This window comes from Sinocyclocheilus anshuiensis, unplaced genomic scaffold (assembly GCF_001515605.1).
Source record: "Sinocyclocheilus anshuiensis isolate Anshui unplaced genomic scaffold, SAMN03320099.WGS_v1.1 scaffold676, whole genome shotgun sequence".
Lineage (NCBI taxonomy): Eukaryota > Metazoa > Chordata > Actinopteri > Cypriniformes > Cyprinidae > Sinocyclocheilus > Sinocyclocheilus anshuiensis.
The window spans coordinates 1,366,842-1,387,321 of NW_015558579.1; the positions used below are offsets into that span (position 1 = coordinate 1,366,842).

General features: G+C 32.6%; 1 protein-coding gene across 3 annotated transcripts in view; it reads right to left on the reverse strand.

Moving 5' to 3' along the window:
• Nucleotides 1-5,555: 5,555 nt before the first annotated feature.
• The window catches only part of LOC107679814 (dystrobrevin beta-like), a 48,945-nt gene continuing 34,020 nt past the window's right edge, over nt 5,556-20,480 (reverse strand). For 2 of the 3 annotated variants that reach the window (XM_016475497.1, XM_016475496.1), the window contains exons 11-19: nt 13,289-13,379; nt 12,932-13,017; nt 12,013-12,126; nt 10,991-11,087; nt 10,817-10,837; nt 9,104-9,263; nt 7,883-7,972; nt 7,747-7,800; nt 5,556-6,385 (exon numbers count right to left, since the gene is read on the reverse strand). In XM_016475497.1, coding sequence (XP_016330983.1) covers nt 6,336-6,385; nt 7,747-7,800; nt 7,883-7,972; nt 9,104-9,263; nt 10,817-10,837; nt 10,991-11,087; nt 12,013-12,126; nt 12,932-13,017; nt 13,289-13,379 — 763 coding nt within the window. In that variant the 3' untranslated portion in view covers nt 5,556-6,335. Of the gene's footprint in view, nt 6,386-6,497; nt 6,532-7,746; nt 7,801-7,882; nt 7,973-9,103; nt 9,264-10,816; nt 10,838-10,990; nt 11,088-12,012; nt 12,127-12,931; nt 13,018-13,288; nt 13,380-20,480 lie in introns of all 3 variants that reach the window. The other variant, XM_016475498.1, reaches the window with a different exon arrangement.

Here is a 20,480-nt window from a genome sequence, read left to right on the forward strand (position 1 = left end):
GCGCCGTTCTCGACCCCGCCGCCTCAGCTCACTCTATCCCGGCCTCAGCGCACGCTAAGCCGGGGCTTCCCCTCACGCTAGGCCGCTGTGTTTTTCGTTGTGAAAGCGAAACTACTTTGTTTGGTCTTCCAAAAGAGGGCACAACTAGAAATCAGTGGTTAAGTTGTATTTACAACACCGTTCCAGAACAGTTCAAACCAAATATTCAGATGTGTGCAGCGCATTTTATGGAGGACTGTTTCCTGATCCTGGTAGAGTAGGCTACAATGCCGGCTGTTCTGACTCACAGCCTGTAAGTATGTTTTTTATATTTAAAGGATTTGCCACTGACGATTGAGTTTTGAGCAGTGTAGAGTAGCACTTGTAGTTTGTAATTTCTCTGATCACAAATGCAGACATGGTTTTATGTTTACGCGGCGCAATGCAACGCAACGCGTAAAAAGACAGTACAAGTCATTATAATCCATAATTATGTCCCACTGGATGCAACAAATGCCTCGTTTATAATGGGTTTTAATGTTTTTGTCTCATTGCGCTGGGACACGGCATCACAGTATGGTAAGGGGCGTAACATTTCCATCACACGCTTGAGGTATTTGGCCAATCACAACGTACTGGATAGCTGGCCAATCACAGCACACCTCGCTTTTCAGACCGATGAGCTTTGTAAAAATCGACGCGTTTCAGAAAGGCGGCGCATAGAGGAGAAACAATAATGTACAGTATGTGGAAAATAATGTGTTTTTTTAACCTTAAAATGCATAAACACATTTCATTACACCAAATACACAAAATAATGTTCTTTTTAGCAACATCATATGACCCCTTTAAAGATGAGGGAACTAATTAATTAATCCAGGGAATTCATTAATAAATTGTGGGGCTCTGTACATCATCTTATTTACACATTAGCTGGAATATGCCTGAAAAAAATGGTTTAACTTGATTTGAGCTAAAAAAAAAGAAGAAAAAGAAACAATTTATAGATGTAGCAGCTGTACTTGCATAATTACTGTAGCTGCTACAGGGCATTAGTTTCAAGTGCATAGACTTGCCTTAAAAGTGATTTCTAAGGTATGTTATTAAACAGAGTCCCTTGAAATTTCAGGACGTTCATTTTCAGTAAACCTGAGTGAACTCAACCATACTAGACGATATAGTACACCCAATATGAAAACATGACAAACATGAGGCAGTTTAAGGTATAGTTCACCCAAAAATGAAAGTTCTGTCATCATTTACTCACTCTCAAGTTATTTCAAACCTATATTAATTTCTTTCTTTTGTTAAACAAAAAAAGTAAGTAAGAGTAGCCATTGCCTTCCAAAATACTATGGAAGTCAATGGCTGCTGTCAACTGTTTGGTTAAAACATTCTTCAAAATATCTTCTTTTGTGTCCAACAGAAGATAGAAACTCATTCAGGTTTGGAACAACTTGAGAGTGAGTAAATGATGACAGAATTTTCCTTTTTGGGTGGAACTGTCCCTTTAAACTGTCTCATGTTTGTCATGTTTTCATATTGGGTTAAAAACTACTTTAATTGCATCTCTTTTGCACACAATACAAGTGATTCTGTCCAACCTTTACTTCTGTGCTGCACTATAAAGACAGCAAGTCATATTGACTTGGAATGACATGAGATTAAGGAGTTAGGAAAGGTACAATTTTCATGGTTGTCCACGGCATAATGGTAAATAACTCATACGCTGATTTTGTAACTCAATGCTTAAATTCACATTTAAATTTTATGGGTGGCCCTGCCATCACAGGATCCCCTTGACGAAAGATCTGAACTCAATCCTAATGGAGCTATGATATATTATTCTGTGGACACACACACACACAAACACTCAATGTCCTTTGAAGTTTTTTTCATATATTTTACACTTTAATAGTATACAAAAAGACATATGGGTGACGTAAACACAAATATGGACGTAAACCATTGCAATCAATGATTGTTTACAGCAGCAGAACCATCAAATTAAATAATGAAACAGTGTTTGTAGCTTCAACTGACAGTTTGGAATTTTAAAACAATAAAATCACGAGTTGCCAAAGAAATGAAAACCTGACGTTGCGGATTTTGTTTTTGAAATATTGTTTCGTCTAACTTTGATAACATAGGAGGTCCTCCGTTGGAGGCCCATCTGTAACATATAAATTCGCAATGATGCTTGAAATTGATTTCAAGCAGGGTTCCTTCTGCTTACACTGTATTGTGTTTCAACCATTTAAGGCACCCCGTTATTAGTTACCCTCTCGGTGGACTGCTTCGGTAAATTCATAATCAATAAATTGTGGTTTAAAACGCACAAATACACAGAACAAATACCTAAAGTACACACTACAGTTTGGCACAACTTTTAAAGGCAGAACAATATTTTTTTCCAAAGATCACAGATAAATAATGACTGCATTCCGACTAAGTCACATACTAAAACTCCTATCTAAGGGCTGACTTGCACATGTGCAGAATATTTTCTTTTATACAGTACATCTAGGCACACACCTACATCAGAAGATTGCATTCATATTTGTAGCAAATGTTGGAACATAATCAAACTTTCAAACTTGCCATCTGAGAGTATTTCGTACGTTGTCGTCCAAGCTAAAACAATAACAATAAATTCCCAACTACATTTTACATTCCTTTCTTTGAAACACAGAACGAGCATTATGATATGTAAAATCTGATTCGAAAAAGCAAATATATATGATTGCACTCACTATAACAAAAGCAACACTTTTTCCAGTGTAACACACTGAATGAGACCTCACTGTTCATATTAGTCATTCAAAAGACTTCCTTATGCAGAATTACAAGCATTTTAGAAAAGTAATAAACAGTGAATGAATCATTTCATCTAATGACCCTCATAAATGTCAAAGAATCTTAATATTCTACACCAAAACTCACTTTAAGCTGTTGCTCAATGGATTGATCTAATTTAACATTTAAAAGTTAGCAGTCATAAACAAAACTTTTTTTAAATAATGGTTATTATTTCTTATTTGAAACCAAACTAACAAAGAACAAATCACAAGTTTAACACAATTACATACTTATAATAATTAGATAAATGTCATTATTGAACCTGAATTCCTTCTGATTCAAGTACAGTAAATCAAACTCTCTTCCTCACGACAATAAAGCTTTACACGCTAAGCATGTCTTCTTCCTAACACTGCGTGTCCATGTCTGATGTGCAACACTGTGGAAGCCATTTCTGTCACATAAGAAAGAAAAATTCTGCTTTTGTAAATCATAATTATAACATTAAAAGCCAAAATGATGATATACTGGCCCGGTTTCACAGACGGGGCTTAGCTTAAGCCAGGACTAGGCCTTAGTTAAATTAAGATATTTAAGCAGCTTCTATAAAAATGCCATAGAAGAAAACATTACATGTGTGCATCTTGAGACAGAACAATGGAACTGACATTTTTTAAGATATGTCGGAGCAAGATATTTTCAGTTGAGACAGCTCAAACATGCATTTCAATCTGGGACTAGCCTTAATGTCACCGTCCCACCTGTGGAACGTTTGGCGCTCTTTTTTTGTTGTCTTTTTTCTCTATCAAATCTTTTAGTAATCATCATAAATCATATATCATTTGAAAGCTTAGATTCATCCTGTGAAAACCATTTCGAAATCAGACATTGCGTTACCATGGAAATGGTACTTTAAAATCTTTTGGCAGTCTCCTCCCCCTTAGTGGGCAGTGTCAAGTGTCATATTACAAAATGAATTACGGTCTTTTAGAATCAAAACTTTTTATAATCTTGACAAAAAACATATCATTGGAAAGGTCTGAGTCTCAGGATTCCATATTTGGTGGTTATTTTGAGATATAAGTAATATTGACAGAAACATCTAGACATTTGTGACAGAAAAATGCATTAAAAAATTCAATGGAGTTTGGATGGCACCCGGTGGCTGTTTGTGGTATAATGCCCTAAATAAAATCTCACAGGAACCTCAATTTTTTTCATATCAACTTCAAATTTGGAACATAACTTATTTAGACATAAGGCTATAATTTTATATCAATTTTAGAGTAAAACCTGATATGTAAAATATTTATTATATATAAAATAAAATTAATATAGTGCATTTTCTTTACAGTAAATTTAAACTACTATAACTTTTTGATACTTCAATTTTTTGAAAAAATTCCACTTTTGCGATAATTTGCTGATTTTCTTCTTTAAAAAGAGACCAACCTTATGTCTGTATTCCAAAGTGTTCATAAATTACAACAATTTAAGTTTGGATAGTGCACCTGCATGCCTATTTTAAAAAATGGGGGGTGACAGTTAAATTAAGCCATGTCTGTGAAACTGGGGGACTAAGTCATAATTATGAGATAATTCAAAATAATTAAAAAAGCTGACATTTTGAGTTAAAAAGTCAAACTTTTGTCAGTCATGACTTTTTCTCATAATTGTGGCTGTCATAACTGTAACGTTTTATCTCATAATAATGACAGTATATCACAGTTTTGACTTTTTGTCAATATAATTCATAACTTTGAATTTTATCTCATACTTTCGACTTTTATCTTATATTTATGACTTCGTATACATCATAATTTCGACCGTTTTATGTCATAATTATGTTTTTATCTCAGTTACTTTTTGTCATAATTTTGACTTTATCTCTTAACTATGACTTGGTATGTCAATTTTGACTTATTTTGTCATAATTTTGACTTTTTATCTTATATGACTTAGTATGTCAATTTCAAATTTTATGTCAAACTTTCAACTTTTTATGTCATAGTTATGTTTTTTTATGTTAGAATTTTTTATTTTATTTTTGTGCTTTTTTTGCTTTTATTATTTTTATGCTTTTATGACCATTATGATTTTTTATCTCAGTTTTGACTTGTCATAATTACGTATAACTTATCTTATCATTCAAAATTTTGTCATAATTATGAATTTAATCTCATAATTATGGCATTTTTATCTTATAGTTATGACTTAGTATGTCATAATTTCAAATTTTATGTCAAACTTTCAACTCTTTTTATGTCACAGTTATATTTTTTTATGTTAGAATTATTTGTATTATTTTTCATGCTTTTTTTTTATCTCAATGTTGAATTGTCATAACTTACCTCATAATTTCAACTTGTCATAATTATGGCTGTTTTCTCATAATTTCAATTTTTGACTAATCTCATCATTTTGACTATTTATGGCATAGTTTTGACTTTTTATCTTATATAGTTATGATGCCATAATTACAAATTACCAAAGCATTTTTTCTTATGTGGCAGAGATGGGCTTCCATACAACGATCCTGTTTTCTACACTCAGCCGTTCCATAAAGTTTTTATGACCTGTGCTAATCTTTGACATTTGACCTTTGTGGTGTCAAAGTAAATTCCACCCATTTGTTCACAAGCGTTGCTACCGCGTTCCTCTCTCAACAGTCCCTGAGCACTGGTTTCATTTATTTTACACGAGTATACACAATAACCCAATAACTCAATAAAGCTTTTGAAGTAACTTTTACAGAGACGTGTGCACTCAAAGATGGCTGGCTAATCTGGTTTATGGATATACGGAACATACATCCGTATTCCATTAAAGTCCCTTTATGCTCTCCAAAAATACAGAGAGATACATATGCGATACTCTAAACTAAGAGGCAATACCGAAGCGCTAAAACAACGGCCACAACGACGGGTAGCAGTAACTTAACACAGTAGCAGAAATCCCAGACAAACGGCAAGCTCTACGAGACGTCCCTGATATATGGTGGTTCGGATGCATTTGATGCAGAAGCAGCAGTTTGATGATCAGAAGACTACAAGGAGCGACGGAGCAGGCATCACTCGAGTCGGCCGGAATAAATGTCACATGCAAAGAAAATACGAGCCCTCTCCATCTATCCAGTAGAGCCACTCCATGCATCAAAACACAAAAAATCATCACTAGTTATACAAAAAAGCTTCCTGTGTGGCGAACATCTGGAAAAATAGCTACAGCATAGATCCATTTGAGTGACGTCATGAAGATGCACAGTGCGTTCGTTTCAGAGAGTAGTAATCACAAAGTCATAAAGGTTTTTTAAGAAAGCACAAACAAGCCATTCTCATGGATAACGTGATAACAATGGGTTTATACAGATAGACATAGAGCTATATTTATATATATATATATATATATTTATATACTTCCTAATAAATACATCTTGCTCTGTGCAAGGTGTGATGAAGAGTTTGTTTCACATAGTGAAACCCAGTTGAGGAAGAGCATGCATTTGTCTATGTGCGAATGCCAGAGAGCTTTTGATGTCGCTGGTTCTTTCCTGGGGCTTAGAATGAAGGGCTGGAGTGCCTTTTCCCGGAATGCTTCAGCGATGACACTGGACAAAACACAAATTTAAGGTTAGGGGGTCATAACGGCTCCACAGTACATTGCACTTTTAACTTTGGCTTTAAGGGGCAAGACTAGACAATGTACTCATTTATACTTACATGAAATATTCTATATTCTTTTACTCTGACTCAGCTAGAAGAAAGAAAAGAGGCCTCAATCAAACCAAATCAACTAATGACTACATTCTATAGGCTGGTAACTAAGTTTAATATCTTTAAATAATTAGGGATGCACCGATATTACATTTCTAATAATCTGATCATTATTGTCATGCTATGTCCAAGAACCAATAAATTAAGATTTATACTACTATATAAATGAAAAAAATTTAAAAAAAAAAACAAACAAATTAACTGCTAAAAGTGAATTTAGGCATCACATTATAACGTACAGTATGAAAATGGATATTCATTTTGCTGAAGATTAACAGTGTTATTGATTTTTTTGTGTGTTTTTAAAGATTTTGGTTTTAAAAGACTTTAAATCAAGTCAAGTCAAGTCAAGTCTGCTTTATTGTCAATTCTTCCACATGTACAACACACAGAGAATTGAAATTGCGTTACTCTCAGACCCTTGGTGCATACAGATAACACTAACAGTAGAACATAAATACAGATAGATACAGATTAAATATGAAATAAAATACAACTGAGCATATAAATGAGCACTAGATGACAACAAATTAAATTAAATATACAACATCAGCCAACGTATATACTACTTTTCAAAAGTTTTTAAATAATGTTTTAAATGTTTTTAAAGAAGTCTGGGCTTCATTTGTTTGAAAAATACAATAAAAACAGTAATGTGGAATTGTGAAAAACTGTTTTCTATTTAATTAATTTATTTTTTTATTACTGTGGCAGCAAAGCTGAATTTTCAGCATCATTACTACAGTCTTCAGTGTCACATGATCCTTCAGAAATCATCACCAATATGATGATTTGGTTCTAACACAATTACATTATTTAATAAATAGAAATCTTTTGTATCATTATTATAAATGTCTTATGTCACTTTTCACTGTTTTGTGTACTTGCTGAATAAAAGCACTAATGTCTTTAAAATATCTCACCCAAAACTTTTGGATGATAGTGTATGCAAATTTGTAAATGTAAAAATTAAAAAATTAAAAAAATAAAAATAAATAAATTTTGGCCGATAATTCATACAGTACCGTTCAATATCGTGCATCCTTATATATAAAAGCTTGGAAGCTTATTAAAAGAGAAATGGACTTTGGGCTTTTGGGTTTTAATTATTACATCAGTTGTCAATGAGAGAACAGAAGTAAAGGAATAGGTAAGAAATAAGGGTAAAATGGCAAGCAAAGCCTTTGGTACTCACCCTTCTCTCTTCCATTTCGCATGTTACACTCTTCATCCTCCAAACCGTCATCCACTGCAGAATTTACAAACATTAAAATTACCACTCAGATCACGAAGTGGGTACTTAGAGGAGAGAAGTGAGTGTACAAGAGTACCTGAGTGAAGTTCTTTCACTAGTGACGACATAGTGTTTGTGATGGAGTCTGCAGCCACTAAAAGATCATTACGGAGATTTCTTGGTACACCTGGATGAAAGAGGATCTTTTTCAGATCACAATATCCAGAGCTATAATATATCAATCCAAAATTAATTTAGCGACTTAAATTTCAGTCTGTTTCTCACTCAGAGCTATCAAATGGCATCAGATGTCTTAGAATATTGTCAATAACAGTCGTATAGACTACAATTATGGTATTTTGTAGTGCTAAAAGCCCCCGTCTTTTTTATGGAAAAGATTGGTTTGGACATTGTTCCCCTAAACATCTTCTAATCCTCTTGTAAACTTGTTATGAATATCTTACAATCAATCATCTTCTAAATGTGTTCTAAACATCTTCTAATGCTATTCTAAACATGTTCTAAGCACCATCTAAACATGTTCTACACATCTACTAAACATCTTCTTATCATCTTCTAAACATGTTCTAAACATCTTTTAATCATATTCTAAACATTTTCTAATCATCTTCTAAACATGGTTTAATCATCTTTCAAACATGTTCTAAACATTTTCTATACATATTCTAATCATCTTTAAAAACATGTTTTAAATATATTTTATTTATCTTCTAAACATCTTCTAAACATTTTCTAATCTTCTTCTAAACATGTTCTAATCATCTTCCAATCATGTTCTAAACATTTTCTATACACCTTCTAACCATCTTCTAAACATCTTTCATTCATCTTCTAAACATCTACTAAACATATTCTAAACATTTTCTAATCATCTTCCAAACGTTCTAATCATCTTCCAAACATGTTCTAAACATCTTCTAACCATCTTTAAAAACATGTTCTAAAGATCTTTTATTCATCTTCTAAACATCTACTAAACATCTTCTAAACATCTTTTAATCATATTGTAAATATTTTCTAATTATCTTCTAAACATGTTCTAAACATTTTCTATACATATTCATCTTTAAAAACATGTTTTAAATATATTTTATTTATCTTATAAACATCTTCTAACCATTTTTAAAAACATGTTCTAAAGATATTTTATTAATCTTCTGAACATCTACTAAACATCTTCTAAACATTTTCTAATCTTCTTCTAAACATCTTCCAGACATCTTCTAAACATATTCAAAACATCTTTTAAACATCTTATGTGGATGATAATGTCAATGCAAAGCTTGACACTTCTCACCCTGAGAGAAGGCATCCAACACATCATCTCCGACCCCTGCCAGGCAGTCCTGTGGCGTGTGTGTGGGGGTTGAGCCGGCTGAGGTGGAGCGGATGGGCATAGGCATGGTGCAGCTGGCACTGTGGCTGGGAGATGAGTGGGGCGAACTCCCCGTCTGAACCTGTAGTAGGGAGATGAGGAAGGAGAACGCAAAAATTACGCTAGATATATAACAACCTGAACCTCCATTGGTCCCTCGCTCCCCAAGAAACACTGATAAAAAGCTACTACTGCAGACTCGCCTATAGATATCTGATCTGTTTCTTTAGGTTGTAGCGGATACATCTTTGGCCTGAGAGCTCACTGAGCAGCATGCAAGTGCCATTAGAGGAGCAAAAGGATGGTAGAAAAGAGCCGCACTGTCCCACAGATTGATGCTGGGCCCAGGGCCTGTGGCCCACTGCCAGGCAGCAGATGGCTGGCCAGACTGCAAGCACATTAGACGTGAGGTCCTTAGCCCTGATGAAAGGAGAGCAGGTCTCTGAAATTTGGCAGGGAGACATGCGGCTCGTGGTCCCACCCTGGGTCACAGGAACAAAGCAGTGGGACTTGACTGGAAATGGGAGCTTCATGTCCTCGTTACGAGGAGCAGACGTGACAGAGATCACCCACAGAGAGTCTGCGATAAGCTCATGAGATAAACTCATGCTTTATTCTCATTAAGCAACCTTCACTTATCAGTCATTTTTAAAGTTTTAGAAATAGCAATTCTGTAAACATTTACTTATCATTACATCATTTCAAGACTAAATTACTTTCTTTCTTTTGCGGAACACAATGGACTGATGCTCCAAAAATGACAAAAAGAGTAGGAACGCACCACTATTAAAATACATTAAGATACAGATAATTATTTTCAAGTCACAGCCAATGACTAATAAAGCAATTTTGTCTAAATAAATAAAATATAGTGAATGTAGGCATTACAGTATTATAATGTACATAGACTTAAAACTGCATATTCTTTTTTGAGATTTGCTAAAGATTACATTACAAGGTCAAAAACAATCAAATATCTGTAGTGAATTCTGAGTAAATATTGTCTATTTAATTTCAGCAATTTTATCTACATATATCATGCACAAAGTTAAGATAAATTAAAATTAATCATCTTAAATTATTCATATTTTTAAAGATTAGCTGTGAGTGTTATATGATGGTAAAGTCATTATAACACTCAAAGATATTAATTAAAACAATTAAGATTAACTGTGAGTGTTATATGATGGCAGTCAAATGAGTCATGAACTAATTTCATAAAAGAATATTTGTATAAGTAAAAGTATATAACAAATAAAGTATATATTTGTAAAAGTATATAACAAATATAAAAGTATATTTGCAGCATTTTCATTGTTTCCAGAGTTTGGTGGAAAAAAATCCCATTCATTTTCATTGCATGGAAAAGAGCAGCCTGAACATTCTTTATAATATCTAATTTTATGTTCCACAGAAGAAAGAAAGTTAGGGTGAGTAAATAATGACAGAAGTTTTTATTTTTGTCAGCGATCCTCTCCATTTTTCAGCGTTATGCAACCCGTTAATCTTTTACCTGTCACTTTTTTGAAAATGCCTGTTTTGCCATACACAATACATATGTTAGTTCAAACTTTTGCAGCTGTGACCCCGCATGTTTACTCCAGAATTGCAGAGCTGTATTAAAGGAACACTTACTGCCTGTTTCTGCTCTTCATCCTGTCAGCCAGAAGATGAGAGATGACAGTGAGTGAAAGCAGACACGTCAGAGAGACAGCGGTGGGAAAGAGAAAGGTGAAGAAAAAAAGAGAGGCAAAAAGTGAGCAAACAAATGAAGTTTTCATACATGCCGAGGGAAATAAAGAGCTGTACCTTCAGCAGCCTCATGAGACCTTCCAGCTGGACCATCAGTTCTCTCCTGCTCTCCTGCAGGGCCGACATGCGCCTCTCCAACTCGTCTTTTCTGTGCCTGAACCAAATGACAAACAAAATGAATAAATGAATCACCATATGAATCATAAAAATCAATGACTGCCAAATATACGCGACTTAAAGGGCACATATGATGGAAAACAGGATTTCCTTTGCTCTTTTGAAATAAAAAGCTCCTTGTACTATGTTCATAATGCAAACCTCCCTCCACAACCCACTCATACAATTTATAAAAACTAAGTGGGAAAAATGGCTATAATGGTATTGACTTCAGAACCAGGATATTCGCGTATACCATTCTTAAAGATACAGTACCAAAAACAAAGCTTTTACGGGTTAAAATTATGACAGCTAATGGTAAAATGTAAAACTAAATTATGAAATCTTGATTAACATTAAAAAATCATGACAAAAGTGTAGAATATCACCTTTCCACTCAAGTCTTTCATTAAATGCATAGTACTGCAAAGAAATGCACATAAAGTGACTAAATCTCCATGAAACTAAAACAAAGTGTAGAATATCACCTTTCCACTCAAGTTTCATTAAATGCATAGTACTGCTCAGAAATGCACATAAAGTGACTAAATCTCCATGAAACTAAAACAAAGAGGGCAAAAACAGAACATAATGGAAATGTGCTCATTCACTCATCTAATGAGACCAACATATTATTAAGAAAACTAATTTGGCTCCTACATGCCCTCTGGTGCCTATAAAAGGTACTCCGTCTAAATGACTTGAATAATGACTACAGGGAGTGAGTGAAATCCCACCCGGTCCATTTAAAACCTGTTATGCTCCTAACAACCTCAAACATTGTGAAACGCTCTGGTTAACTGAAGTTACGGCTAATTTAATGCTGAACGCTTCCTCTTTACAACCCTGATTAATACTACATCCATTCTGTAGTTTTTTTGTGCATGCGTGTATAAAGGCTGTGTGTGAACGTGTTTGTGTACCGCAGCAGTCGTAGCTCTGCCAGTAGAGTGGGGTTCTGCTGGGCTTTCTCTGGAGTGGGTTGAGAAGCCTGTTCATGTTCTAGACGCAGACGCTGGATTTCCTGCAGTATCTCCCTATATGCACCAAACACAGAAACCAAAATGAACTTCACTGGCACCTATTGAAAGCACTCAATTGTAATGTAACACAGTCTCATTAATCACTCTTGTCTTTAACAATATTATTATTATTAATAATAATGATTATTATTATTATGATTACTATAATATAATAATAATAATAATTATTATTATTATTAATAAAACATTAAATGTTTAAATTAACAATATACTATATAACTATACATAATAATAATAATAATAATAATAATAATAATAGACATTATTACTATAGTTGTTAAATCATTTAATTGAAAATAATAGTTAAGTATTTAATTTAAATATTTAATGTTTTTATTGGTTGAGTAATTAAATATATTATCATCATCATCATCATTATATAATTTGGTTAAATGTAATTAATACTAATTTTATTGTTTGAATATTCAAATATATTACAATAATAATAATAATAATTATTATTATTATTATTTAATTAACTGTAATTAATAAGTGTTAATTGTAAACAATATTTAAATATTGAAATACATTTTTGTTTGATTAATGGAATGTATAACAAATATTATTATTACTGCTATTTCTGCATAATATAATTAACTCTTAATAATATTTAAATATTTAATTCAAATAATTAATGTTTTTATCAGTTGCATAAGTAAATATATTACATGATTACAGCATTTCAATTATCATTATTATTTTACGGGACAGTAAATATGAATACATAATGACTTATTTTCATTTAGCTTGAAGAAATGTAGTTCCATCGCAAAGCAAGAAACATGTTTAAAAAACCCACCTGTTTTTATTCTCTAGTTCTGCGATGAGCTGCCTCTGTTGCTTATTAGCATCAAAGTTGAAACTCAGATCAGTTGGAGGGCATTGCTAAAAGACAAAATAATTAGTATTACTGATTATGCTCAAAACTAATTAGAAAGATGCCAATAAATGAACACATAAAAAAATATGCTGCCTAGTTATGGAGCATAAAAGCCAGATGTAGACACAAATGAATATTACTAAACATGCTGTTGATTTTCAATAAATTCCACACAGTAAAAAAGTGTCCTCTGAAAACTTCACCAACAAGGTGTTTTTTCTTTCCATTGTAAAGCATAGAAGTGTAATTTGAGTGTGTTTGTGAATTGAGCCTCACGGTGGAGTTGCTGGCCTCTGCTGCCAGACGAGCAGCATACCGCGCGATCAGACGATGTTCTTCATCCAGTCTGCTGGGACTCTCAAGGGTGCTACAGTCCAGACAAGGAGACAGAATGAGAAGAAATACATACAGCAGGAAGAAGAGAGACAAAGAGAGGGATGGAGCGTGCGACGGATGATGGCAGATGTGAATTCCAGAAATCAACACGAGTAATGAAACATCTGAGATGATAGATGACCATCAGGAAACAGTTTTGGGGAAGATACTCTAAAACGTGGCTGCTCAAGATATAAGGTAGCCTAGTCATAGTTCAAAGCAGCTTAAGTACAGCCATGATACATAATTTCATTTATTTTAATACTATTATAGTTTATTAATATAATATAATATAAAATAAAATACTGAAAATCTACTGGTCATGATACATAACATAACATTAAAATACTGCCTGATCTCATGACGAAAACGTACCCGTGGGAACGTTTTCGCAAGATGCGAAATATGTACCAATAAGTACATATCACTGCAGTTTCCAACAGAAATTAACACTAGAGGCGGTAAAACAGCGAGCACTTGTAATCATTTTCCTACACAGTTATGATTACAGCTGAATATGTTTCGCTTTCTAGATGTAACAAGCTGGCTTGGTAGCTCAGCAGGCACGTAACTGGACTTAGGATGCAGTATCCTTGGGTACGAATCCCGTGAAAAACATGACTTATGATGAAAGGGCTCGAAGATGAGAGATCGAAAAACTAGCTAAAATGGCATGCTTGTGATTGCGTTTTCACGTCACATTCACTTTTGTTAATACTATCGGGTAGGCTTAGGTGTAGTGCAGATGGTATGGTATTTTAAAACGTCACGGAGCACTTGTAATCGTTTTCGTACACAGTTATGATTACAGCTGCATATGTTTCACTTTCCGGATATAACAAGCTGGCTCGGTAGCTCAGCTGGCACGGAAGTGAACATAGGATGCGGAATCCCGTGAAAAACCTGACTCGTGATGAAAAAGCTGAAAGATGAGAGATCGAAAAACAAGCTAAAACGGCATGCTTGTGATTGCGTCCTGCGCACAGGTACGTTTTCCTCATGAGATTAGGTTGTTAAAATATTATATTTGATCAATCTGAAAAAATATGTATATTTATTAAAATTTAGCAGCGAATTTTGAGTAAATATTTTGTAAATGTTTATTTGATTTCAGCAATTTTATATTTATTACACACAAAGTCAAGTATAATATAATATAATGAAATCAATTATAATATTTCAAATTGCTGTAGTTAAAATTAGTAAATATTTTGTAAATGCTCATTTAATTATTGCAAATTGATATACATTTGCTATAAAAGTCAATAATATAATATATAATATAATATAATAATATAGCTACTCTGAAATCATGGCTTCTAAAGCTATAAGCTACTCATAATCTACAGTTTATGATATACATTTTAATATTAAAATAATATTATATTTTATCAATCTTTTATAAAAATTTTGTAGTGAATTTTGAGTAAATATTTAGTAAATGTTTCTGTGATTTTACCGACATTTTTTATTCAAGTTTTATTTGTACAGCGCTTTTCACGATACAAATCATTGCAAAGCAACGTAGTAGTATTTATATAATATATACAAATATATTATATTATTGTATATATTTATATATTGTATATATTTATATAATATATACAAATATATATAACATATATATTATATGAAATTGAATTTAAATGTGTAAATCTGTTATTTAAATAAATCTATTTCAAACTATTGTTATTTTATTATATTTTAGTTTCTGCTCTGCCACGATTATGTAATAGTTTTATTTTCGAGTGCACATAGAATGAAGAGAATATTTATATACACAAAGTCAAGATATATATATATATATATATATATATTTCTTTTTTCCGAATTTTTGAAACTAATTTTGAGTAAATATTGTTATATAATATAATATATCATATTTTCAAGTGAATTTTGAGTAAATATTTTGTAAATATTAATTTACTTACAGCAATTCTATATACATTTAGTGTAGACCGATATTATTATATTTGCTTCCACATTTTTGAATTTTGAGTAAATATTTTTAATATAATTATATAAAATATTATAATCATATTTTTAGTGTTTTTAGCACATTTTGTCATTTCTAATAATAATTTCAGCAATTTTATATAGATTAAATTTTTTATAATTACATTAGATTCTTTGTAATATATCAGTATTAGCATTTTCATCCATCTAAAATCCTCAGAGCAGGTACCTTGTGTCTGAATGGATGCAGAGCGCAGAAGTGTGCAGTGAATGCATAGGCTCTGGTAGTGTGGCTGGCTCTTGTGTTATAGGGTTTGGCATATGGTTGGAGCAGATGACGGAGCATATGTTTTTCTTCCTCATTAAGTGCTCCACAATTAGGAGTGAATCACGTGCGCATATGTGTGAATGTGTATATTCTGCGAGTTAGACACCACACATTTAAACATACATACGCCGCATTCATCAATCAAATGTAACACAAATATTATATCAGTCTGGTAATACAATAGGATAATAAATGAGTTGCACAGATCTGGACTGCTGTGTCCGCCGCCGTGACCTGCCTGAACTATCACGCTCTCAGCGGAGTGATTCATTAAGAGGGTTGTTTTATGCCAGACGTCTCACAGACAGACATGCTGTTTATAATAATCAGTGTCACGCTCAGAATGATCCACTGGAATCCACTTATTGATATGGCACCCTGACAGCGACTGTTAGGCCCTTATATTGACACTTAAAGGTGCTCTGGGTCATTTTTTTCTCATTAAACAGCTTTACGCAAAGAAATGAGGAGCACTTTCGACAAATACGTTTACAATTATGTGCACTTATTCAAGATAAATACCAGTGCAGAGCAAGGGACTAAGAAACAAATGGGTCTTTCTTAAATTCATTAAATGGAAATATACCCCAGCAAACTTAATAATAATTACTTTAAAAAATAATAACAATAATAATAATAATGTTATTATTACATATAACATTATAAAATATTCAATTATATTAAACTGTATTTGAAGTATTAAACATTACTAAAATAAAATAATTATAAATAATATAATAATAACAACAATACTACTTCTACTACTGCTAATAATTAATAAAAAATTATTTATGAAATTATAACAATATTAATTTATTAAATTTGCATTTGAAATATTACAAATATATTAAAAATATTTTTTTTATTATTACTACACATTACAAGAATATTCAATTATATTAAAACTGTATTTGAAATATAAAAAATTACTAAAATTAGCGTACTATTATTTATCATTATCACAACATTACATGTAACATTACAGTAATATGCAATTATTAAAATGTTATTCCAAATATGTAAAATCTATTCCAAATAATACATTACAATTAAAATAATTATAAATAATATAATGATTATGATGATAATTTATCATTATTATTACTACTACTACTACTACTACTAGAATGTTCAATTATTAAAACTGCATTTGAAATATTAAAAAATTACTAAAAATCTAAATTATATTAATAATAATAATAATAATAATTATTATTATTATTACAATATTACATTGAACATTACAATAAAATGCAATTATTACATAATTAATTATTAATACAGAAATCTATTATTATTATTATTATTTAGTGCTTTTCCTGTGCTTATAAAAGTGCATCTAAACGAAACAAAGCAAACCAAACTAAGTAATAACACAATCTAAATTTTAAATGCAGACCATAACAATAGAGTCCCATGTGTGTGATTCACCAGCCACAAAATGAGTACAAGTGAAAAAATAAAACGTCCAAACGTGCAGCCCCTTATGGAAAATTAAAAATGGGTGGCACATAGTTTCCATGCTTCTTCTATACAGTCCAAAAAAAGGGAAAAATACTATCAAAACAGATCACATCACCTCAACTTTATTGCCAAAATAAAATTATATATGGTAACTAGAAGTGACAGTGATCTGCCATCCATGATAAATATTAACAAACAAACTACTTCATATAGTTATTAGTTTGAATAGTTTAAGTCATAAGAATAGTCAAAGAGAGGACAAACAATGGCCATGAAAATCAAATTCTAAATGAAAAAAAAAAAAAGTAAAATAAAAAGTACACGCTGACCCTTTTCAATCCAAAAGTGGATAAAGGACGTGGAGAGCATATCAACACTCTCTGTACGGTGAGACTGATAGAGCTGGAGTCTATGATTTCATATCCAGTGACAGGTGGTCAATACTCACTTAACTTCAAATTAAAAACTCATTCGGAGCAAATGGAAAATTATATTTCTGTTCTGGCAGCAAGACTGGCCATGACCCAGCAGACGATAAATTCTACACAAGGCCACTTGTCCTTGAAGGCCCGGCCCGGTAAATGAACGTGTGCTGGAGAGATGCAGTGTCAGCAGAGAGACTCGCTCGCGCTCATTGTCTCGCCTACAGCTCTGATGTTCCTACAAGGCCACGCAATTACACCCAAAATGACTTCGAGAGAAAAAGGAAAACTTCTTATATATATAAAAAAAAGAACAAGTTTCACACATCTTGTTGCTGATGTTTTGAGAAGTTAGAGAAATCAAGGGCTGTTGTAAATTTTTTATTTTTTTTACATTTTCCTTCACAAAACAAACACACACACACTCATGTTTGTTTCTGTGAATTGTGGGGACTTTCCATAGACTTCTATTACTTTTATCATGACCAAACGATATTTTCTATCCCCTAACCCTAAACCTACTTCTTACAGAAAACCTGTTTGCATTGTTACACTTTCAGATAAACATCATTTACTATTTTACTTTTTTTTTTCCCCTCATGGGGACAGTAAAGACATTTATAATGATTGATTTCTATTTCAAATAAATGCTGTTTAACTTTCTATTCATCAAAAAAAATAAATCCTGAAAAAAGTATCAAGGTTTCCATAAAAATATTAAGAAGCACAATAATAAAAATCTGCAAATCAGCATATTAGAATGTTTTCTGAAGGGTCATGTGACACTGAAGACTGGAGTAATGATGCTGAAAATTCAGCTTTGCATCACAAAAATAAATATAATCAAAATTTAAAATATAATCAAATAGAAAGCAGATCTTTTAGGTTGTGATAATATTTCATAATATTAATATTTTTACTGTATTTTTGATCAACCAAATGCAGCATTGGTGAACATAAGAAAATTATTTCAAGAACATTTGTGACCCTGGACCACAAAACCAGTCATAAGTGTCAACATTGCAAAACACCAGAAAGTGTTATATGTAGAAAATGCTTCACATTTTGAAAACTTTTTCACTTCTTGTGCTCATTAAGGTAAGAGTGCTCTAATCTACACTTCATATCCCATGATGCTTTGCGTTCAGCTACTCAGGACTACATTTAGGCTGTGTAAAACCTGGAATAATACAGTGCATTTAGCTATACACATACATCCAATTGCAGCTGTTAGTGAAGGTTACACTAAAATGTAGCAATGAAAAAGTTACAGTGAATATTGCACTAAATTAACATTTCAAATGTTACAAATGAGTTGCAATATTGATGTTGTAATACTGGTAGCACTAATATAACAATTTTGGGTAACACTTTATTTTAAGGTGTCCTTGTTACACATGTTACATGTACTTACTATTATAATAACACTAAATTATGCATAATTACATGAAAGTAACCCTAAGCCAAACCCCAATCCTAACCCTAACCATATAGTAATATGCAGTGAATTCATGTTACTCAGTACTTAAATGTATAATTACACTGTAACAAGGACACCTTAAAATAAAGTGTAACCCTATTTTATAATATATGTTATATATTTTATGATATATAGTTTTTGATGCAAAATAGTAACCCTAGAATGTGATGAAACAGAGTTTAAAATAGCTGAGCTGAGATATATAACAATTTTGATGACTGCAGAAATATGTTGATTCAATATACACATTATCCCACCAGTCACAATTTTTCACACACTTTCCCAAAAAATGTTCAAAAAAATAATTATTGATTATTTCAAAGAGTTACTAATGACACATCATTTGGATATTTTCATGTCTGGGAAAAAATTTGGGATTAAACAGGTTATTCATTTAAAGTAATAAATAATTTGTTAGTATTTATATTACGAATTTCACTTTTTAAATGAACGAGTGTGCTCTTCATAATATCAATCTTTACTGTGGAACAAAACAGGTAACTAGAATCATGAAAATTTACTTGTGTTGTTATAAAATGTTATCTTAATCACCAATCACCCACAACCTAATTGAACCTGTTGCTTAATGAACTGAAATAGTGCTAGAGTCCCAGTAAAGTGTTCTTTGCCAGATCACAGGAGTCTGCCGCATCCTCCATATAATAAAGAATTTATAACCGGCCTGAAAGATCTGGAATTGCTTTCACTACAGATTTTGTTGATGCACTTGCAGCTTTACCTGATTTGCACGATTCCTTTAGCGAATGAGGTGCTAAAACAATGCAGATAGCACGTGCAAATAAACGATCACTGGATCACCTTGGGCTGTAACCCAGCCTGAGATGCACCAAGGGTTCACAGACAGCAGCCAATTTCTTGATTGAATGCTTTTAGTAATTTCACCGGTATTGGTATTGACTGCTAAAAATCATCACGACTCTGACAAACGTAATCAAGTGTGGCGGGTTGAACCCAGCATAATTACATAAGAATGCTAAGGAGCACTTCTTGTGTCCCTAACATCTCCATTTTGGCAGTTTCTCGATTGAATGCTTTTAGTAATTTCACCGGTATTGGTATTGACTGCTAAAAATCATCAAGACTCTGACAAACGTAATCAAGTGTGGCGGGTTGAACCCAGCATAATTACATAAGAATGCTAAGGAGCACTTCTTGTGTCCCTAACATCTCCATTTTGGCAGACTCCAGTAAACAAGAGTCGAGACCAGAATTAAGTGCATTATAATTCCGCATACATTTTTGGTGCCACAGGCATTACTGCCACTTGACATTGTACTCACACAAACAATGTGTTGTAACGTAAGACTGTGATGTTGGGTGAAAGGTTCAAGCAGAGCTACTGACAGTCTGTGTCTTTGATTTCATAACCAGTGGCGCATTATTGATGGAAACGAAGATGAAACTAACATCTACAATCTCCCT